General features: G+C 41.3%; 1 protein-coding gene across 5 annotated transcripts in view; it reads right to left on the bottom strand.

Annotated features, from left to right (window-relative positions):
• The window catches only part of AFG2A (AFG2 AAA ATPase homolog A), a 241,180-nt gene extending 220,496 nt beyond the window's left edge, over positions 1 to 20,684 (bottom strand). For 2 of the 5 annotated variants that reach the window (XM_081077501.1, XM_081077503.1), the window contains exons 1-9: positions 20,114 to 20,684; positions 15,770 to 15,891; positions 14,555 to 14,712; positions 10,944 to 11,002; positions 9,696 to 10,340; positions 8,656 to 8,785; positions 8,341 to 8,397; positions 6,734 to 6,857; positions 3,508 to 3,763 (exon numbers count right to left, since the gene is read on the bottom strand). In XM_081077501.1, the coding sequence (XP_080933627.1) occupies positions 3,508 to 3,763; positions 6,734 to 6,857; positions 8,341 to 8,397; positions 8,656 to 8,785; positions 9,696 to 10,340; positions 10,944 to 11,002; positions 14,555 to 14,712; positions 15,770 to 15,891; positions 20,114 to 20,276 (1,714 nt within the window). In that variant the 5' untranslated portion in view covers positions 20,277 to 20,684. Of the gene's footprint in view, positions 1 to 3,507; positions 3,764 to 6,733; positions 6,858 to 8,340; positions 8,398 to 8,655; positions 8,786 to 9,695; positions 10,341 to 10,943; positions 11,003 to 13,998; positions 14,023 to 14,554; positions 14,713 to 15,769; positions 15,892 to 20,113 lie in introns of all 5 variants that reach the window. The other 3 variants (XM_081077504.1, XM_081077500.1, XM_081077502.1) reach the window with 3 other exon arrangements.
• Positions 20,685 to 20,709: the final 25 nt, after the last annotated feature.

Raw genomic sequence — 20,709 nt, 5'->3', positions numbered from 1 at the left:
TAGATAGGATGCCACATGAAATGTTCAATTCTTTTTACTCACAACTAGGACAGCAGTTCAAGTTTACTTTATGGCTGACTTTTTTCTTCCAATGCTCAAAGCACAATTCATAACAGTAGGTGGGATGCACTCAGACCACCCCATAGCCCTTGAGCAGAATTCTACTATTTGTAATGCATACAGAACTTTAGAGTTGTTGTATCTTTCCTTCTGAGTTACATTACTGACCAATTTTATAATTTACTCAAGTCCAGTCCTTAGTCAGAAATTATAGAAGTGTTTCATTGAGAAAATGCAACTAACTTCACAATAAACATTCGTCTGCTGTGGGAGGAAGCCCTGCAGAAGCACGAAGTGCAAGTCACTCAAAGTACTGAGAAGGAGACAATGAGGGAGAAAGACCAGCTGTATGCCGGAGAGTAGCCAGTGGCCAGGCCGAGTTCAGTGAGTAACTTGGGTGTTTCTTTGTTGTTTTTCCCTTTCCATTTTTGGATTCTTCCCGTCCTTTTTTTTTTTTTTTTTTTTACACGTCTTGCTTTTTCTCCTGTATATCTACGGATGGTCATATTTACAAGGGCACTCAGATAACGTCTACCAGACCCCCTCAGTTTACAAATGGAGAAAACTAAGGCTCAGAAAACTTGAAGAACTTGCCTAAGGTCACAAGACTGATTTCAAAGGCAGGTCTGTCCAACAATCAAAATCCATTTTCTACTATACCCAGTCTCTAAAACAATCCCATGCAAAAAATTCTAGCATACAGTTCTTCAATTTTCTTCTGCTATATAGTTAGAGAACAACACCATATAATACAACACACAACAGTATATAAGACAGTCCACACAAAACCATGTATTTTCCCTACTGGACACTTTAATTATAAAACTCACCTTTTAAAAAATTACCCTTTCATAATCTGATTCATTGATAAATTACGAGAAAACAGAAGATCAGTTCAATACCTGCTAATCTGACATTATTATTAAGGCACATCAACAGCAGTTAGTATTCATGTAATGCTTGTATACGCCAAGTACAACATCATACATATATATATATAATTCAAATTGGAGGCCTCTCTGATCTTTTCACTTTTCCAATTAAATGTAACAAAGTAAGTAGAAGTTCTCAAATTTTCTTGCCATTTCCCTGAAGTTCTTGGGGGTACTACAGTGCCCATAAAAGTAGATGGTTCTATTTACAGCTGGTGTGTGACTGACATTTTCACTGTTCTCCTGAAAGTCTGAGGCCACAACTTAATTTCTGGGCTATACTAACTTGTGAAAAAATATGGTTATTTTCTACTTTATAAATGCATCCTTACCCTTAGTTTCACAGAGAAAATAAAAAAGCCTTATACTACTCTAAAGAAAGTTTGTTTTATGATTTAATTAAGAGTATGAATCTGGAGTAAGATGACCCTGAGTTCAAACCCTAGCTCTGCCACATACTAGTTGTGAGACCTCTGCAGTCCATCTGATACTTACGACACAGGGCTGGTGAGAGGATTAGATGAAAGGATGTTTTCCTTCCCCACCTTCTTATGCCCCCTCATTCTGCCTGCACAACTCTCACTTTTCCTTTACGTTGTCACTTTTTCTATATAACCACAGCATTTTCTTTCCATAGGAAAGTCACTACATTTTCCAGTTTTTTGAGTACGTATCTCACTGTGTCAATAACTATTAGTTTGGTGCAAAAGTAATTGGGGTTTTTGCAATTATTTTTAACCTTTAAAACCACAATTACTTTGGCACCAACCTAATATTTACAAATCTCTCTCGTTCATCAGACTTTCTGCACAACTAGAATCCCACTGCGTTAGAGTGCATGTATTAAAAAGTCAGACCATGTCTGATAAAGGACACTGAAGAATGAATCCTTGCCTACTCAGGCAAGTCCAAAACCACGCCTCAATAGTACAGGCACACCTCGGAGACACTGCAGATTCGGTACCCGGATCTCAGTAAAGCGAGACATAATCTTTTCCCTGGTGGAGGGGCTTGGCTTGCCTTCCATTTGGAAAAAACACAGCTGTAAAGCACAATAAAGCAAAGCGCAACAAACAAGCTAAGCCTGTAATCCAGAGACTCTTCGTTTTCATGAACGGAATGAAGGAAGTAAAGCTATGTGGATACAGCAGCTTCTTGATCCCTGGGGAATTCAGTTCCATGACCAAACTCACCATTTCTTGTGAATCGCAAGAACCAGACACAAAGGGATCTTGCCCTAGATCAGAACGTACAGAAGAATGTTTATATTCGCCTTATAGTCTACGTAACCTGCAGTCTCCCCCAGCTGTGAGTCCTCTGACATGGAAATTATGATAATGATCAAACAAAACAAAATAAAAGGGATTTTCTCCATCAAGAGTAAGATATTCAAAGGCTCCTAAATATCTCTTCCATGTTTCCTTTCCCACCTGTTTTTCCCTCCCTATGCTCTTTGCCTGCATACATCAAGCCTGATTCAAAGGATCAAAGGACTGATGGAAAGGTCTTCAAGGCCTACTAAGTTAGCTGAACTACAACTAAATAATTTATTCTGTACTAAAGCTCTAAAAGAACAGAATTTCCAGCTCAAGAATTCAGTTTTTTCCATTACCAACAAAGGTTACTTTCTTTAAAGTATCTTATGAAAATATTGGATAGGGCACACACTGAAACAACAGAATGCCACCCCGAAAAACAATTCCTCCAAAATATAGAAAGACTTAAAAACATGCCCACACAAGAAAAAGGAATAAATGAAAGGAACCTAAGATGACTAGCAAACCAGCCTTTTGAGGCTACCAAAAGATAAACATTCATCCTCTCAGGACAAAAACAAAACTCAACAGATATTTCTCAATAAATTTTTACTTGTCTGATCAAATATTTCAATAGCTTATAGAAACTGCCTTTATTTGATACCTTTCCTGTGGTTGCAATTACTCTGAACAACTGCCCAAACATTGAAAAGTAACTACAGTGACATCCTGGTGAGTCTTCAAGTCAACGCCACCTGGTTAAAGCAGCCCTTAAACACATTTGGACTCACACATCACTGCCACGTACTCTGCGGCACAGAACTCTTGGGTTTCACTAAGTACTTTTATAGCACTTCCACAAACACAAAGCTTATCCTGAAGCAAAAATGTGACCCTTCTGCAGCTACCCTAATTTCCACTGTACAATACCAACAAATACTGGCATTAACACTGCCATTAATGCATCTGGTTACGCGTGTGTGTGTTGTGTGTGTGTGTGTGTGTGTGTGCATCTGATTATGAAAAGTTGAAAGGATACACGCTCTAATAGTGGTTATCTTTAGGAGGTAGGTTTAAGAGTGATTTTTCTTTCTTCTTTATCATTTTCTGAATTACCTAGCTTTTTCCCAATAAATATGTATTTTATGATTAGAAAACATGATGCGTTTCCATTAGGAAACGAGATGTAAATCATCAGTAGGTACAGAAAGCAGAGCTAAGCCCAACAGTACAGACTGACTACAGCAAGCCCCTCTCACCTGCTTCATTACACAAGGCTTTCAAGTCGGCTCCCACATATCCGTGAGCACTGTTGGCCAGCTGGAGCAGCTCAGCTTCAGTGAGCAAATGTGGCACCCTTAGAAGCAGCTTCTGGAGGATATCGAGCCGGTCCTGAGCATTTGGAACTCCAATCTCAATCTCCTTATCAAATCGTCCAGGTCTGCGGAGTGCAGCATCCAAAGCCTGAGGGCGGTTTGTGGCCCCGAGGACCAACACCCGTCCTTCACTTCCTTCCTAACAAAACAAAATGAAAACAGATTAGTCTTCCAGAAGTTTTGTATATACGAGGAGGTGTGATCAAAAAATACAGTGAATGTTTAATAAAAAAATTTATTACAATAAAACACACATGGCCATTAATCCCCCTCAAAATACTCCCCCTCACTTCGAACACACTTATCCCATCCTTCTTGCCACTTTCTGAAGCAGTTCTGGAAGTCCTCTTTCATGAGTAGTTGTGCTTCATGGCTGCCTCGATGTCCTGAATCATTTTGACTTAGGGGAAGAGCCAGAAGTCGCACAGTACCAGATCCGGTGAATAAGGTAGATGAGTAAACACCATTATGTTTTTATTTGACAGAAGTTGCCATACCAGAAGCAACGTGTAACATAGAGCCTTTCCATTGTGATCACAAAATACAGTGAATGCCGCTGCTGAGTGCCAACCAACGGAAAGGCAGGGATCTTCAATATGGGAGGCGGCGCATCAAACCTTAGTAACAGTGTGTGACAAGTGTCAATTTGTTCGGTGCAGTCAGTCGGGTGTGAGCTACGGTTAAGAGAAGGTGTGTTTTAAATTGTGCGGTAAATCATCCTCCATCATGACAACACTTCATGTCACACATCGCTTCTGGTATATGGCAATTTCTGTCAAATAAAAACATTACTGTGTATCCTCATCTACCTTATTTACTGGATCTGGCAGGGTGTAACTTCTGGCTCTTCTCCAAAGTCAAAATGAATCAGGATATCGAGGCAGCCATGACAGCACAACTAAAGACACTCATGAAAGAGGACTTCCAGAACTGCTTCAGAAAGTGGCAAAAACAATGGAATAAGTGTGTTTGAAGTGGGGGAGGGGGATTTTGAGGGGGATTAATAGCAATGTGTCTTTTACTGTAATTTTTAATATTTTATTTAAACGTTCACCGTATTATTTGATCACACCTCGTACATGTAGACACTGGCTATACAGACAAGGATGCCTCTAACTGTCCAGGCTGCTGAGTCCTATCCCTTACACTTTTATTACTTATCCCACATTTCCCAAACCTTAGCCTAAATGCTCCCTCAACTGGAACGCTTTCCAATACTTACATCTCCAATCCACCCTAAGTGATGTCTCACCCACGTCTAGCATGTTACCGACACTATTCTAATGAATAACAACATATAATAACCTACCATACAGTTAAGTTAATGTCACTGTTTTAAGTTGTCCTTTTTCCCTATTTGAAAGCAAAGATTATGACCTACATATTATTCAAATAGAACAAGGCTCTATTACATAGTTGTCAAAGAAATCTTCACATATGAACTGTTTTTGGTTTGGTAAGTTTTTAAATTCCTGAAAATATAGATAGCAATATAACTAACACCTGAGGATCAGCCACCCTGGAATACATATGGACTCTTACTCTCTGATAATGAAATCTGGAACAAATTATAAAGAACTATGATCATGATCACAGTTAATATCCAACATTCTAATCAGATGACCCCACGCTTAACTGCAATAGGATTCAAACTAAGAAAACGCAAATCTAATCAATTATACTAGATGTGCCAACAGAAAATGCAGGGGTATAAATGAATCCATGAATTAGGCATTGAGAAGACAAATACATGCCCTTAAATATCTTCAGACTGAAACATCAGTGTCACATACGTCCAGCCCCACCCAAGGGTAAGAATAGCAGTACACACAGGCCTATCCCAGAGGTAGAGGAAGAGGTACAGTAACACAGCGATTAAGATCCTCAGCACAGAGCCTTCCTCTGACTTCCTACTCACCAGGAATTCTAGTTATAGTACAGCTCTCCATATATATTTGCCTTTCAGGTGAAAATAGAGTCATTAATAAACAGATATTTGCTCGGCTTCATAATTATACTTCTTATTGTAAGTGAATAATTGGCATCCCGGTTTATATATCAGCCTTTTGTGAGCGTTGTTACTGTGGGTCAGTCCTTAGAGCACCACCATCTCCAACATACTAACACCACTGGATTCTCCAGCTTATAAACAGAACCAAACCTGGGACATGACGATCATACCCAGGTCCTGCCCCAAGACTGAGAACCAAGTGGTTCTTCAGCCTCCACCAGGTAGCAACCCTTCTCTTGTGTTACTCTTAAAATTGTACCATGTGTTAGTTAGCAAATAACAGACATTTAATACCAAACCTTCACGTAATTTCCACATGTTCAGTTACTCCCAAAAGGTAGTAAAAACCAAAAAGTTCTAACAGTCTATTTTTTTAATGTGTAAAAGGAAGACTTGGGATTACATGATTTCTCAAGTTTCTTTTGGTTCTAATATATTATGAGTCTAAAAAATGAGTTAGTTACAATCCTACAAACAAAGTGTATTCTTCTGGTTAATGGCTGTCAGGAGCCTGAGAGAACTTTTCTTCATTCCTGTTTTCTACTAGTCATATGCATCTCCCTTTCATAATTAGCACATAGATTTTATTATTATAAGAGCGTATGCCCTGTCCAGAGAATCTGGTAAAAAGGTAAATTCCTTTTGCATGCTCTACAAACACGTTTTCCATTACTCTCACTTTCCTTCCTTTCACTTGCTAAACTTAAAGCCCCAAAATAATCAATTTATACATGGGTATACAAGACTTACTCATGAAATTTCTTTGTAAAATCCCCTAAAATTTAATCGCTAAATCTTTCTTACTGATTTTTGCTCCAGGTTTTTAAGTTAATACCATTTATTACAAAAGAAATCTATCACTGTATATTATCTTATATACTAGAAAAACATGCCAGGTTATACTGTCCTAACAGTTACTAACAAATGTGCTGAAGAAAATTATTTTAATGGGCCTTTCCTCTAGTTTTTATGGCTAATATTTTCCGTTATCCTAGAATACCCCAAAACTCAGACATATTTGATAGTTTTTGCTACTACTTATGTACACTTTAAGAATTGACCCCTTCCTACACAGAATCAATATGGTACTATACTTACTGAACCAATACCATCCATCAGTGTTAAAAGTGAAGCTACAATTCTTTTTTCCATTTCATTGTGAGATCCTTCTCTTTTAGGGCAAAGTGCATCCAGTTCATCAATAAAAATAATTGATGGGTGCCTAAAAACAAACAAGTAAAGTGAACTCTCTAATATACATTTAGTCTTTAAATTTAATACACTGCATTTCGATTAAAAACTGAAATAGTTTTAATTTTTTAACTGAAACACAACATAACATATTTAGGCTTTAGTTAATAATATTAAAGACGAAGGCAATAGGATGTGAAGCTGGATGAATTCTAGCCCAAATTATTAACTCACCAAGATCGCATTCTAGTAGGCCTGCCCTCAGCACAAAGAAGAGCATTGCGAACAGTCTATATAGCACATGAGATAAGTCTACGCATAGACAGAACCTGCCCACTAACGCCACTAAATTGTTACACTGGGATTGATTCAGGAGCTCTGGCCAGAGATGCTGTCCCTCAGAGCAGGTTTAACGTGCAAGGGACAGAAAGTAGAAATGCTCCCTCGTTTTTTACCTATTAAAAAAAAGCTTTAAACATGATCAGTTCTTCCAAGGAGATGTGAATTCTCTCACAAGAGGAACTCTCAGCTACTAGAAACGTAACACTGACAACAAAAACACACTAAGCATAAGGTATACCCCTGGTTCTCAAGCCTTCAGTCCTGAGACTCCAAATTACTCGGTTCATCTACTATCACTGGGAGCAAATACTTTAAAAATGGAAGTTCTTTTGATAAGAGAGCAGTCATTGTAAGTTAAATACCAAACCTATGATAGAGACATAGCCATATTAGAGTATCACATTAGTCCAAGTTACAGACGATACTCTAACTCTCCTTGCAATGTAACATGAAGTCTAATCTGAAAAATCATCAATAAGAATCGCTGTCAAAGGGCAACAGATCTGTCCCTTCGAAGAAAAGTAAAATAAAACAAAGTTTTAAGCATAAAGGGCTACTATAATGCAGTTTACTAAGGGAACTAGATATGCTGGATAGGCCTAATTACCCAAAAGAAAGAAAACCGCAAATTTATATGCTCAAGCAAAGTCAAGTGACTTATCAAACAATACTGTCTTAGTTATTAACTCATGCAATTTTTAAATTGGGATATAATCAGAATATAACTATATTAGTTTCAGGTGTACAACATAATGGTTAATATTTGTACATACTGCAAAATGTCTGGTTGACATCTGTCACCATCAGTTACAACGCTTATTTTTGTGATGAGATCTTTTAGGATCTCCTCTCCTTACAACTTCCAAATGTGCAATACAGTTTTACTAAACATAGTAGCCATGCTGTAGACTTCATCCTCACGATTTATTTATTTTAAGACTGGAAGTTTATACCTTTTGCTACCTTATGTAATTTAATAACTCATTTACCAAACTTCCAAAACAGTATTAGATAGAAATAGGTTAGACAGAACATAATTAGATTTACAATCAATTTCTAGTGCTGTCACTGTTAGTTTTGTACTATTCTTGCATGCTTTGTATAAAATGCTAGTATCTCTACTTTAATACAGCCTTGACTACTAACTTCAAACATTTAAAAATAAAGAATACCGCAGAGTGGCTTCAGCAAATATCTGACGTAACTTTGCTTCGGTCTCCCCATAGAATCTGAAATAAATAAAATACATTTAAGGACCAACTCTTATTGTTTTTAAAGCTTTGTCTATAAAGCTCATGTGACTTTCCAAATATTTCTAGAATACTTAAATTATTTTTCGAACTTAATTTTTATATACATTAAAAAGCAAATATAAACTATTTTAACATATGAAACATCCAGACAGAATAGAATGCAACCATTTTTAAAAATCACATTTAAGAAGTGTATTTACTAATATCGTTCATTCTGTCAAATTATGCACCTACTTGCTGATAATCTCAGGACCATTTATAACAGAAACATAAGCTCCGACTTCATTAGCAACAGCCTTGGCGATCATTGTCTTTCCAGTACCCGGAGGGCCATAGAGCAACACTCCTCTAGGGGCAGGAATTCCTAGAAGGAAAAAAAGCCAACACTGGATTTAGCATTACAAGGTTTCTCGTGTCGTCATATGACTTCAAACATGAGTTAAAAACATACATTTGCCTTGTATCACAAAACAGGAGGAGGAGTCAGACCTTATTCCCCCCACCCCGCCCAGAAATATGTACCAACAAGCCCAAACACTGATCTCTAGCAATGCCTGTTTTTTGCTCTGTGGACCCAACTGGCCAGGTACAAAACTGGCTGGACACCCACTCAGTCCCAGATTCTCAGAAAAAAAAGTCTAGATACAACAAGGGCATAAAGCCAGCCACCAATCCCCATTTTCATCCAACTAGACATATCTTGGAGAATATAAGCAATATTAGCAAAATGTCAATTCAAGGGTTCATTTTATTTATTTAAATATATGTATACACACACACACACACACACACACACAAAATTTCATGAAAATATATATACATTTTTTCATGAAAAACAAAAAAGCAAATCACCAAATATATGCAGAGAATCTGGGCAGTAACCACACAGAGGAAGCCCTGAGTTTCCTAGGAACCAAGTCACACAGCTATATTTTCTAACCAAGGAGTTTTATCCAGCGTTATCTGAATGTGTGGTTTATTTCTTTAGATATTACAGCTGTTCTAGTATGACAAAATATTTATTCTAGATCCAACAGAAATAACTGTGGAAGTACATAATTAAAAGACAAGGCTGCAACTAAGGGAGACCAGGCATAAAAATAGGCTCATCTAACTGGCCTCTCCCAAAGCAACTCACACCTCCTACCATCCCTACCACTCAGGAAAGAAAACTAGGAATAGAGGGTGAACGAGTATTAGGTAAGTAGAATGAGCCAATGGCTTCTGAGTTTGAATAGAACACTTTTGGGGGCAATACACTGAAGAAAACATACCATAACTCTTGAAAACTTCAGGCTGTTTGAGAGGCAATTCAATTATTTCTCTAATTGCTGTCAGCTGACTGTCTAGGCCTCCTATCATGTCATACGTCACTCTGAATTGGTTGTCTTGCTCTTTTGAATTTGTACGCATCTTTGTAAAATTGACTCTGGTTGTTGGAGAAATAAAATAAAAAGTGTCGGTGTTGCATTTTGTTCCCATGCTGGCTGACTCAAGCAATCTCTCCTCACTGATAAGATGTTCCTTTCCTTCCCTGGCAGATGCAAAACTACACTTAAGACTTGTGACTTCCTCCAGCCCAAGTCCACTGCTGCCACCAGGACTCTTTGTGACATCCGACAAAATGTCACCAGCTCTGTCTGTCATTCTGCCATCGACTGGTTTGCAAGGAGTACTGCTGGATGTCGGGTCGTGGTGTTCTTCCAGGTCCAACTGGCTTAGTTGTAAGGACATATCCAGGGTACTGGCTTCTATGCTGGACTGTTCTGCGGCCACTCCCCGGGCACCACTGTCAGGGTCATGCTGAAGCCTTCTTAGTATCATGCCATCTGCTCCTTTCACTCGCAACACTTGCAACTTGCACGGTCGTCCATAGAATGTAATATACAGAAAGTTGCCTGGTAGAACAATCTTGCCATCTAGAAAACAATTATGAATATATAGGTCAGCACAATTTTTCATCCATTTAATGTTTAATAGCAATTTATTTCATCTATTAACAAATATGACTGAAAAGACAATCAAAGATGGGAGTATTAAAATAATTGTCATGAAAAATAAAGGACCTGATATTCCCCCAATGACAGATCACTACCTGCAGATCAAAGGACAAGATGATTCTCTGAAATTCTCTACATGCCATACATCTAAGATTCTACCAACTACAACAACAAACAGCCATGCACCCCACCTCCGATAATAAACTAACCTAAAATGGTACACCTCAACCAACATGCCACGATGATGCTTCTCCCTGAAAAGAGCCAGAGCTCAAGGGCTCAAGCCTCAGTTCTACCACCGACTTTGTGCAGACAAGTCATATATTCTCTCTGCTACTCAAGTGCCAATTAATACATTGGGGAAAAAACCCAAATCCCTATCTTAATGGGACAGTAATTCATTGAGAAGAATATTCTCTACATTGTTCTGAAGAAAACTATTAAGTATACAAGACCTTGAAGACCCATTATTTGCTGCTGCCTTGCTTCTTATAATTTAAAAAACTGTTTAAAATCTCTTACCTAGTTTTCTCAGAAGACAACCAGCTAATTGTTCTTCATTAATCTCCACATTTTTGTCACTGTAAAGGGTGGAGGTGACGTAAACAGGAAAAAGATTAAGTACACGAGAAACTAAAAGTAATACAAAATGACAAGTACATAGTTGTAATGTAGACTTAATCAAAAGTGTAATTAGTTTACAACCCGGAATGATTTACACAATTTTGGAATGATTTACAATTTCCAGGTATTTCTTATAGCCATGAAAATGTCATTTGCAGTTTGGTATCTTACAGGCCTCAATCAGTGTTCTTTAAAACATAGGGTACAATCCATTAATGGATCATGAAACCATATCAGTCAGTCCCATCCAGCACCTTTTTAAACAGAATATAAAATGTCAGAGTGAAGAAGGAATATGTGTCTGTGAGTCCGGACTTTGGAGTGAGTGAGTGAGTGCCGGAATCGTGTCTCATGAGACCCAAGAATGGAAACACAGACCCAGGAGAGGCAAAGAGTTTTAAAAAGAGAGTTTATTGAAAGCAAAGGGTCAGCGCTCCTGAGTGCGAGGGGATCCCAAATGGGGGTGCTCCATGACTGAGGCAAAAGCTCTTACTTTTATACCTTCCCTTGCCTGTTTGGGGAAGGGGAGCTGTTTGAAAAAGGGAACTGTTTGAAGGGAACTGGTGCGTTCTAATGAAATTCGTCTAACAGGTTTGTTCTGCTTGCCCATCCTGAAGGAATTAGCAAAATAACCCACTCTTATCTATCAGATCTGCTCCATTTGTCAGGCCAAAAGGAATTTTATGATTAACCTCAAGGCCTTGTTACATTTTGTCCTGGAACGAAGGAGTGATTTCAAAACCTGGAGATTTAGGATATGGCTGTCTTTATTTATTCCACCAGGGACCACCCTGTCTACCTAGGGAAATGCTAGGTAACCTGTCTGTAGAGTACATCATACATAGAAAGGGTAAAAACTGCTCTGTAAAACATTATTTTATTAGACACACATATATCTATATACTTATGTCCATACAGGTGCACACATGTGCAAATGTGCACTGTTTAAGTGTATCTACTGTAGATAGCTATGTACAATTAATCACAATGAAAAGTGTATTTTTTATTTTCAGTCAAAAACATTTGAAAAATACTGGCCTAAATTAATCATTCCTTCACTGAACTTGCCTAGCTTGAAGAAAGGCTTTTATTATTAGAATAAATAGTTCACTTCATTCTCTTTGCATAATGTATAAATTATCTTTCAGGAAAAATAAATCCTATATAGCACTATTGCTGAAGAGGCAGAAATACGAAAAAGAGTAATGGTGCAGATTCCCCATGTGCAAATTCACTGACTTGCTAAAATCTACTTGTCAGCCCCCAATCAATACTAGCAGAGCTTTCCCAGGCACTTGTGGATGTGAGCAGAGCAGGCGAAAAAGTTAAGTCGCCCAACACTTACAAGGCTGAGGGTGAAAAAGACCTCTTGTTTCATCTCTTATCAGAGATGACCAGAGAGGCAGTGTAGCAGAGAGCAGAAAGTTCTAGCTCAGGGGCTAGTGGGAGGAGGGTTGACTCCTTGGGACAACGGGAGGGGGTACCAATCCCTAATATGGGCATCTGTGAGTGGGATGGCCTCAGGCAAGGTACTTAATTTAACACTTCTGATCTACCTCTTCTCTTTTGTAAAATAAAGAAAATGGAATACACCAGAATGAGCTGTTTTAAGGATTTAGGATTATAATCTACATAAAATATATATATATATTTAAATGGTTCAGTGTTTGCTAATCCAATGTTCGTGGCAATTTTATAGAACAAAACTACCACAAATATTAAGAATGATCTGTGTATTCATATAAAAGAGAAAGAGAACAAGGAAGAAATTTCATGAATCAAATATATGTATAAACTAAAGAGGAAATCATATGTGTCTCCCTAAATGCTTAAATTTACTTATTTATAGAACTCTGAACCAAGTTGTACTTAAATTGTTTCTATTTATTAAACTCTGAATAGAGATATTTACAAAAGCAGAAAAAACACGTTTGCTTTTGAAAAAGAATGGGTGCAGACAAAATCATTTCCACTAGAAGGAGCTCTAAACTTTCTAATGAAAAACTTCAAATACTGTACAAGTTAAGCAGCAGATAAAAATGACAGATTTTTCTTGGAAATTAAGTTTCTTGTCTAAGTTCCACTGCCACATTTAAAACATACACTTTTTTTTTTTTAATAAAAAATTTTAAAACCAAGCTTCCATTTAAAACACAGTAGGTGATCATTATTACATAAGACTGCTGTGCCCTCAAGAGTTCACACAAGTTAGTAGGTCATAAAAAACCCAGCTACTGAGGAGTGACTGCAGCCCTGCATGCAAACAGTGAAGAGTAACCCTGCGCAATCTGCACAGTAGTGCTCAGTAACATCTACAAGGGCGGGCAAGTTACTGCTCACCGAGCCCGTTTCCTCATCTGAGAAAAAGGGTGAGTATGGATACCTTGCAGGATGTTCAAGGATTAAATAAAAAGGAAAAAAATGTGTGTGCGTGTGAGATAGTACACAGCTGGTCCTCAAGATACGTGGTGTTCCTTTTCCTTTCTGCCTTTTATTTACTATTTGTTACATGGTTATTAAATGCTCTGAAAACATCTTCCTGTTTTTAAAGGAAAAAATGTGCCAAAGCTCCAGCTTGGCATCTATAAAACTAGCAAAAGAGAAAACATTTTTAAATAAAGCTAAATTGGAAAATGTTTTGTGATTACTGCATGTAATATAAACACATCCCCCAAACTATTACTAAGGTGATATGAAAGTATCAAAAGATGTTAATTTTTAAAACAAACTTTGATATGGGTTCATAAAATGAGTCACAATCCCGTCAGATACAGATTTTCCAGGATGGGCTATACTTTGACAGGTTGATTCAAACAATTAGTCTTTGGTGAGGGACTACTTAAAAACCTGATAGAAATAACTTTCACTAGATTGAATAATCATGGAGTTAAAATAGACAATCAAGTACTTGGCTCGCGCAGTCTTAATTAAAACTTGTTTCTTGCCTACTCACCGTAATCTACTCCCTTCTTTATAACTGTAAAAAAGACAAGAAGCCCTGATTATACTGCAAACCAAAATGAAATACAGCATTAAACATTCGTCAGTAATAATTCCTCTCACGACACTGTCAGAGCATACTCGAGAGACAGGACATTAGAGTCCCTAGTCCCTAGGTTACACAGCACTCACCTAGCTTGTGTGTCTAATAAATACTGTAGGCCACTCGCCACTCAGCACACCTGGCCATCGAATGCTTACAATGTAGCTAGTCCAAACTGAGATGTGCTCCTACTGTAATATACATACTGAATTTTGAAGACTTAATTTGAAAAACTGAATGCAAAATCTTATTGATCATTTTTATAGTTATTACAAGTTAAAATAAGATTTTATATATATTAGTTAAACAAAATACACAATTACAATTAATTTCATCTGTTTCTCTTTACTTTTTAAATGTGGTTACTAGAAAATGCAGAATTACGTATGTGGTTCACATTTGTGATTCTTGTTCAACTATTCCTACCCAGCGGTGCTGATGCAGCCACCAAAGAAAAGAGCCAAACCTGAGTGCCACGTCCATCTCCTCAGCCTGCAGCACAGCACCCAGAAGAGGCTGGACCCGGATGGTATCACCAACCCTGACACCCACATTCTTCTGTGCGATATCACTCAGGCCAACCTTGCCTGCAGGAAATCCGGACACAGGCCAGGCCGTATAGACCTGCCCAGAACACAGAAAATGAGACGATGAGAAAATAAATATTCATAGAACATCATTACTTTATAAGGCAGTTAACTAAGCACAGCCAAGGACACGGATCTGCAAACACAGTCCTTACCCAAAGGCGTTACAATCTGACACAAGTCACCCAAAAAAGGTTTTATAAATTTTGCATCTTTTTGTGAAGGTTAGGAAAGATCCCATAGTGAAAACGGTGGAAGATGTGAAAGGTTGATTTCGGAAGAGACAAAGGCATTAGCAGGTGAGAAGAGGAGAAAAACACTGAAGGCAAGCTACCTGTCAGGTAGGCCCCCCTGGAGCATACGCTGCGCCCAGGCAATGGTGAGGGGCCTGGCCTAAGGGCTTCGTGGGAACCTGGATCTCATCACTTAGATGTGAGGGAGAGAAGCGACCATTTCTAGCTCCAGAAGGTGGGCTGAGTTCACGCATTTGGAGTGTTCTCTTCCACAGACACAGTAAAGGATTTTTAAAAGTATAAGCCCAGAACAATGAAAAGAATGGGAGGTGTGCCATCAGCCGATAAGAGCTTTTGAAACCTTTCCAGAGGGCCCCAGTGGATGAGAGAACCTGTATAACGAAGCAGCAGAAGATACGGAGGGGCAGGGGCAGGGGCTGGCAGCAGAGAAGAAAGCCAAGCTGCCAAACATGACCCAGAAAAAGGTCTGGGCTTAGACTCTCAGGTACGATGAGTGGCAGCAAGGAGAAACACAGCTGAAAACAGGGAGGGTGATCAAATATTTGTATGACCTTCAGACCCTAAAATAATTTCTGTAATGAAAAATAACTAACAGACTGGGAGAAAGAGGGACGATCGTGTGTGTGTCTCACTACCTCCCAAGCACAGACCTCTCTCCATTACAACATTTAGGGGCTGTATTCCCATCGCAGTCGTAGACTTCAAACAAAAGGAAAGTTTATAATAAAGATGCAAGGGTCTTTTAAATTATAGATTTTCATTTATTCCTGCAGGTGTTGAAAATTAAAATCACAAACATGGCAAATCTCTCTAAACTAAGGGAATAAAAAGAAGTCTCACCTCTTGCTTTCCATGCAAACTGGTAAGCAACACCGGTCGGCCTATACATGTATTTGCAGACTTCATGGTGCTCAGCCCAAGTTGAACAAGGGAATTCTGGAATTTTTTAGGAACTTTGTCATCTACCAAGAAGGAAAAGAAAATGATCTCGTACCGTTTCATATCTGAAGTTAAAGCATGCTTTCTTGTGGAGTAAATAAAAATCCTCTCTCCATCCACATCATCACACGAAGGCACGTACATTACCCTGGAGAAAGCACGGCTGTGATACTTATTTTAACAGACTTGACACCAAACCTTTTTTGAGGCTCCACTAACAGTAACGTGCGAACTAAAACTGGATGTTTTATGAAGTGGGTTTTAGTTTTCATTATTTAAAAGAAAAATCTTTAGTTTCATCAAGAAGCGAGCACACCTGCAACAAGGTGTCTCCAAGCTTCGCACACTAAATTCGAAGTCAAGTTGGTTGCTGGTGGAGAAAGGCTTGAACAGGGACCTGGTACATCACCTGACTAGAGGATTAGTCATGTTTCCACTTCTGACCCACATAATAGCCATCAGCGCTTCTTCTCTATTCCCAAGAACACACGGATGATAAGACAATAACACCCTGGGCAAACACACATGCAATGACTGAAACGACCATTCGTGATTTCAACTTTTGGCCAGAGGGGCCCTGAATTTAGCCCAGTTACCAACACCTCTGAAAACGATGTGCTAAAATCTCCACTCCTTTTTCCCCACCCCCTCCAGCTCCACATTTGCTTAGCTGCCCCTCCCCTGTCCTCCCAACACCCCAAGCTGCCAGATACTGACACTGAACATCATAATATTCATTTGTTTGACAGTCTGACTTTCTCCTAAACTATGCTGCTTTGGGGCTAGAACTGAGTCCTATTTACTTTGTATCTCCAATGCCTGGACGTGCATTAAATATAGTAGCTGCATAATAAATATCTGTGAAATGAACGAATGCAGTAAATGAGTACACAGAATTTTTCTTTACAGCACAAAATCCATGAATCAATAAAATTTTAACCTGCCACAAACTGTTATAAAATGCATTATAGACACATACATGATCATAGAATGCTAACATTACTGTTCCTTAATAACCAAAAGTAATTAAAAAGTAATTAAGTCAATAAAAGCAAAAAGTGTCTAATTTACATTACTTTCTACCACTACAAAATAACTTCCCAACATGTTTATTCTGCTCCTGTCATCTGATGACATGAGATAAACATCAGATAAACAAAGCATTTCACCGAGCTAAGACTAACAGTACTGAGTATAAAATAACATGAGCACGTTGCCTAACAAGCGAGGCTGCGAAGCAGTTCAGCTGCCCTGTGAGCACCGCGTTTCCTGTGCAGCGTACGCATCAGCAGCAGAGCTTCCTGGGTGATGATGGCCTCATGACGTTCAGTTTCTGCCACTTTTTTCTTCCTGAACTTCAGCGAATTACCTACCCTTCCCTTGGGATAGTTACCTCACAGGTGTTATCAGTCCTCAGCAGGATTGCAGGTTTTCTTCTCATCCCTCCATCCTACCCTAGCTTCGCCATGTACCAGGACTTGACAAACCACAGGCTTCTCGACACACTGCCACGGCCTCCTATCACCCATGGCGGTCACGGTCAAATTCCATCCCCGGCCTGACTCCCAGTGCATCTCCACTGTATGTGCTGCTTATAGCACGCAAATCTACTCAAGCTGTCCTCCATACACTTCCCTTAACACTTTAAAAATATATCTCACTCTCCATTAACTAACTTCACATTCACCTCTGTGCCAGGTAAACTAACGAGATAGTAAAGGTAATTTCAAACAACCATCCACCTTCATTCAGTCATTCAGCAAATATTTACTATGTGCCTACTACATGGCAGACACTCCGCTAGACACTGGGGATACAAAAGCAGGCACAGTCAGCAGAGCTTGCAATCTAATAGGATAAGAGAGTTATTAAACAATCACTGAGCAACTGCATAATTATAAACTAAGATTAACGCAATAAAAAATGACTCAGAGCGCTAGGAAAGGCTTTAATGTGGGATCTGATCTAATTTGGAAGAATAAGAAAATGCTTCTCCAGGTAATGTTTCAATTCAGATCTGAAGGAAAAGAAGGAATTAACTAAATGAAGAGAAAGCAAAGATACTTCTCAGCAAACAGAAAAGCATGTACAGAGGTCCTGGGCAGCAGGGAGCACGGCACGTGCGCGGCACACGGGAGGGAAAGCGCACAGGCAGAGTGGTGGGAGACGAGGAGCGGTTAAGTCAAGTTCAAGGGCAGAAGGCTGTATCAAGCTGCCGGCCTTTATTCTGACAGCAACTGGAGGCCAGTGAGGGCTGAAAGAAAGGGTGATGACAGGACCTTCATTTTAAAGATCATTCTGGCTGCAAAGTAGAAAGGAAGTGGAAGGCTAGTGTAGTGAGCAGTCCAGGTGAGAGAGGATGGTGTCCGGGATCAACGTGGAAGCAGTGGGATCGGAGTGAAGAAGAGGAACGTGGAAAATAGGTGATACACAGAACTTAGTGGTGGACTGAATATGCTAGATGGAAGAAAGAGCGGTGTCTCAGATGACTCCTAGGTTTCTGAATACTGAAATGCGAAAAACTGAAAAGGGCTGCTTTGTTCTGCTGGAGAAAATACAAGTTCTTGAGGTCAGTCTTGAAGTGCCTTTGAAAAATCCAAGAGAAAAGGTACAGTGCAGTGCTACTCAAAGTATGGCCCGCAAGCTATTTATTGCTGGTTCATGATGAGCTAAGTACAGAAAAAGAGAATATATGTTTACAAGCTTTTATTGCAAGTTGACAAAGTAATTTCCATCTGTTGAATCTAATACAAATTTCTATTTTTTAACCTTTTCCAGTAAGTTGTTTGTTGTATTTTACAAAAGTGCTGATCTGTGACACACGGTAACTTTTAAAACCTTCCCTATAGTTTGAAAAGCACTGGTCTGGAAGACAGCTGACTCAAGACTCAGAAGTAGTACAAATTAGAAATACAAACCTGAAGATGAGGAAGGTATAGATAGGAAACTGGGCACTGAGTGAACCTGCCAAAAAATGATTTACAGAGAGAACACGCCCAATTCCTAGGACTGAGAATTGAAGAACATCCACGTAGAGGACGAGCCCACAATGGAAACTGCGGAAGCACCAAGAAAGGAGGAAGAAAAACCCGGAAAGATGAGTGACCAGCAAGAGGCCAAGTGTCTCCAGGAGGAAGTCGCAGCCAGAGTGAAGAGCCGCAGGGCGCTCGGGTGGGGTCGGTCCGCGGGCTCCCTCCGCGTGGAGACGATGCGGGGTCCCGGGGGCGGCGGGGCGGAGGTCAGACAGGAATGGCGGGGGCGCCTCCCTCCGACTCCCAAGCCTGGCGCTGGCGGGCGCAGAGCTACGGGAGCGGGTTTTGTTCCCTTGGACGCCGGGGGACGAGGCGGCAGGTCCCAAGGTCGGTGGGGAGGACCCGCCCCCGCCGAGAACGGGGCCCACAGGCAGGAGACCGAGCCCCACGGCGGAGGCCTCAGGGCCCGCGGCGTCCCCCACCCGGCGCGTGCCCTCGCAGCTGCCACCACCACGGCGCGCACACGCCGAGGCCCCACGGCACACACGGCCCTGCCGCGCCACCACCCTCCGAGCCCGGGGCCGGGGCGTCGGGTAACGGCTGTCGGCCCGACACAACCCCACGCAAACAGCGCCCGCGCCACTTTGCGCCCGCGCGGCCCGCGGCCCATCGCCGCGCGCTCCTCTCCGTCTGCAAAATGGGCACAACCACCCAGCGCCCGTCTCCCCGGGGCTGCGTGACGAGCCCAGGACGCGGGTGAGCGGCACACGCAGCCGGACGGCTAACCCGGTGGGCCAGCGCTTCCGGAACCTGCGTGGGGGCAAGAGCCACCTCTCGGTCCCGGGGCGCAGCGACGTCCCCTGGGAAGCAGGCGTCCCCACCGGAAGTTCCTCGGCCGGGCGTTAGGCGTTCGGGCGCCTGCGCCCGCGGGCAGGAGCAAGGCTTCCGTTAACTCTGTCGTTGGTCCCGTTTGAGGCAAAGGTGTCTCAAGTGCAACCTGAACGTGCAAAACAATTTACAAAAAAAACACACACACACAACCACCACCACCAAAAAAAAAAAAAACGTTGCCTCGGCCACGGATAAACTACCTCTGCCTGACTTCTCCGGGGCACGCGCGGCTTCGGGCGCCCGACATTCTTCGGTGCCCCCCTCACACCTGTGCGTCGCCCGACTCTCAGAAGCCTCCGCCCCCCCCCCCCGGCGGATCGGAGGTCTCCGTCCCTTCGGGCTGAGCCCCTTCGGCCTCGGGCCGCCCTCCAAGAACTCTTACCCTTTTCTAAGAAGTTGATCACCGTCAGAGTCCCGGCGGCCGCCGCGACGCCGGGCCCCGCAGAGGGAGCCAAGGCCCCCACAGGAGAGGGAGCCGCGGAGGCTGAGGGCGAACCATTGTCGGCGCTCCGGTTGAGCCGTTTTCTGTTCTTCTTGGAAGACATGTTCCGAAAGCAGCCTGGGAGTTGGAGCACTGAAGCCGGCTCAACGTGCGCGCTTCACGGAGGGAAAAACTTCCGGGGCAGAAGTCAGCGAGGCTCCGCCCCCGCGCCGTAATCCGCTATGTGGAGCGCAGTGAGAAAAGGGAGAACTGAGTTGGTTCCAGAGGTTGAAGTTCTTTTACAAAGGAAAACGAATCCGGTGGACGGAACCGTCATTTAGATTGTACATTCCTGAAAGACAGGTCATTCTCGTGTCTCCGCTGGCTTTCCCTATCCTCCGACACGTGTGTTGAATTAAACTACGGGCGGGGGGTTGAGGGGAGAGCGATGGGAAAGTTTCTCCCCGCTTCCCTGGAGCCGGGCAAATTCCTGAAGGGAGCTGGTGGACAGGACTTCGCAGTCTCCGGGGTATAGCGCTACCAAGTGGTAAACGCAG

Source organism: Rhinolophus hipposideros, assembly GCF_964194185.1.
Source record: "Rhinolophus hipposideros genome assembly, chromosome: 16".
NCBI classification, from domain to species: Eukaryota; Metazoa; Chordata; class Mammalia; order Chiroptera; family Rhinolophidae; genus Rhinolophus; species Rhinolophus hipposideros.
Note: the sequence above shows the minus strand (reverse complement) of the source record. Positions and strands in the feature narration are given on the sequence as shown.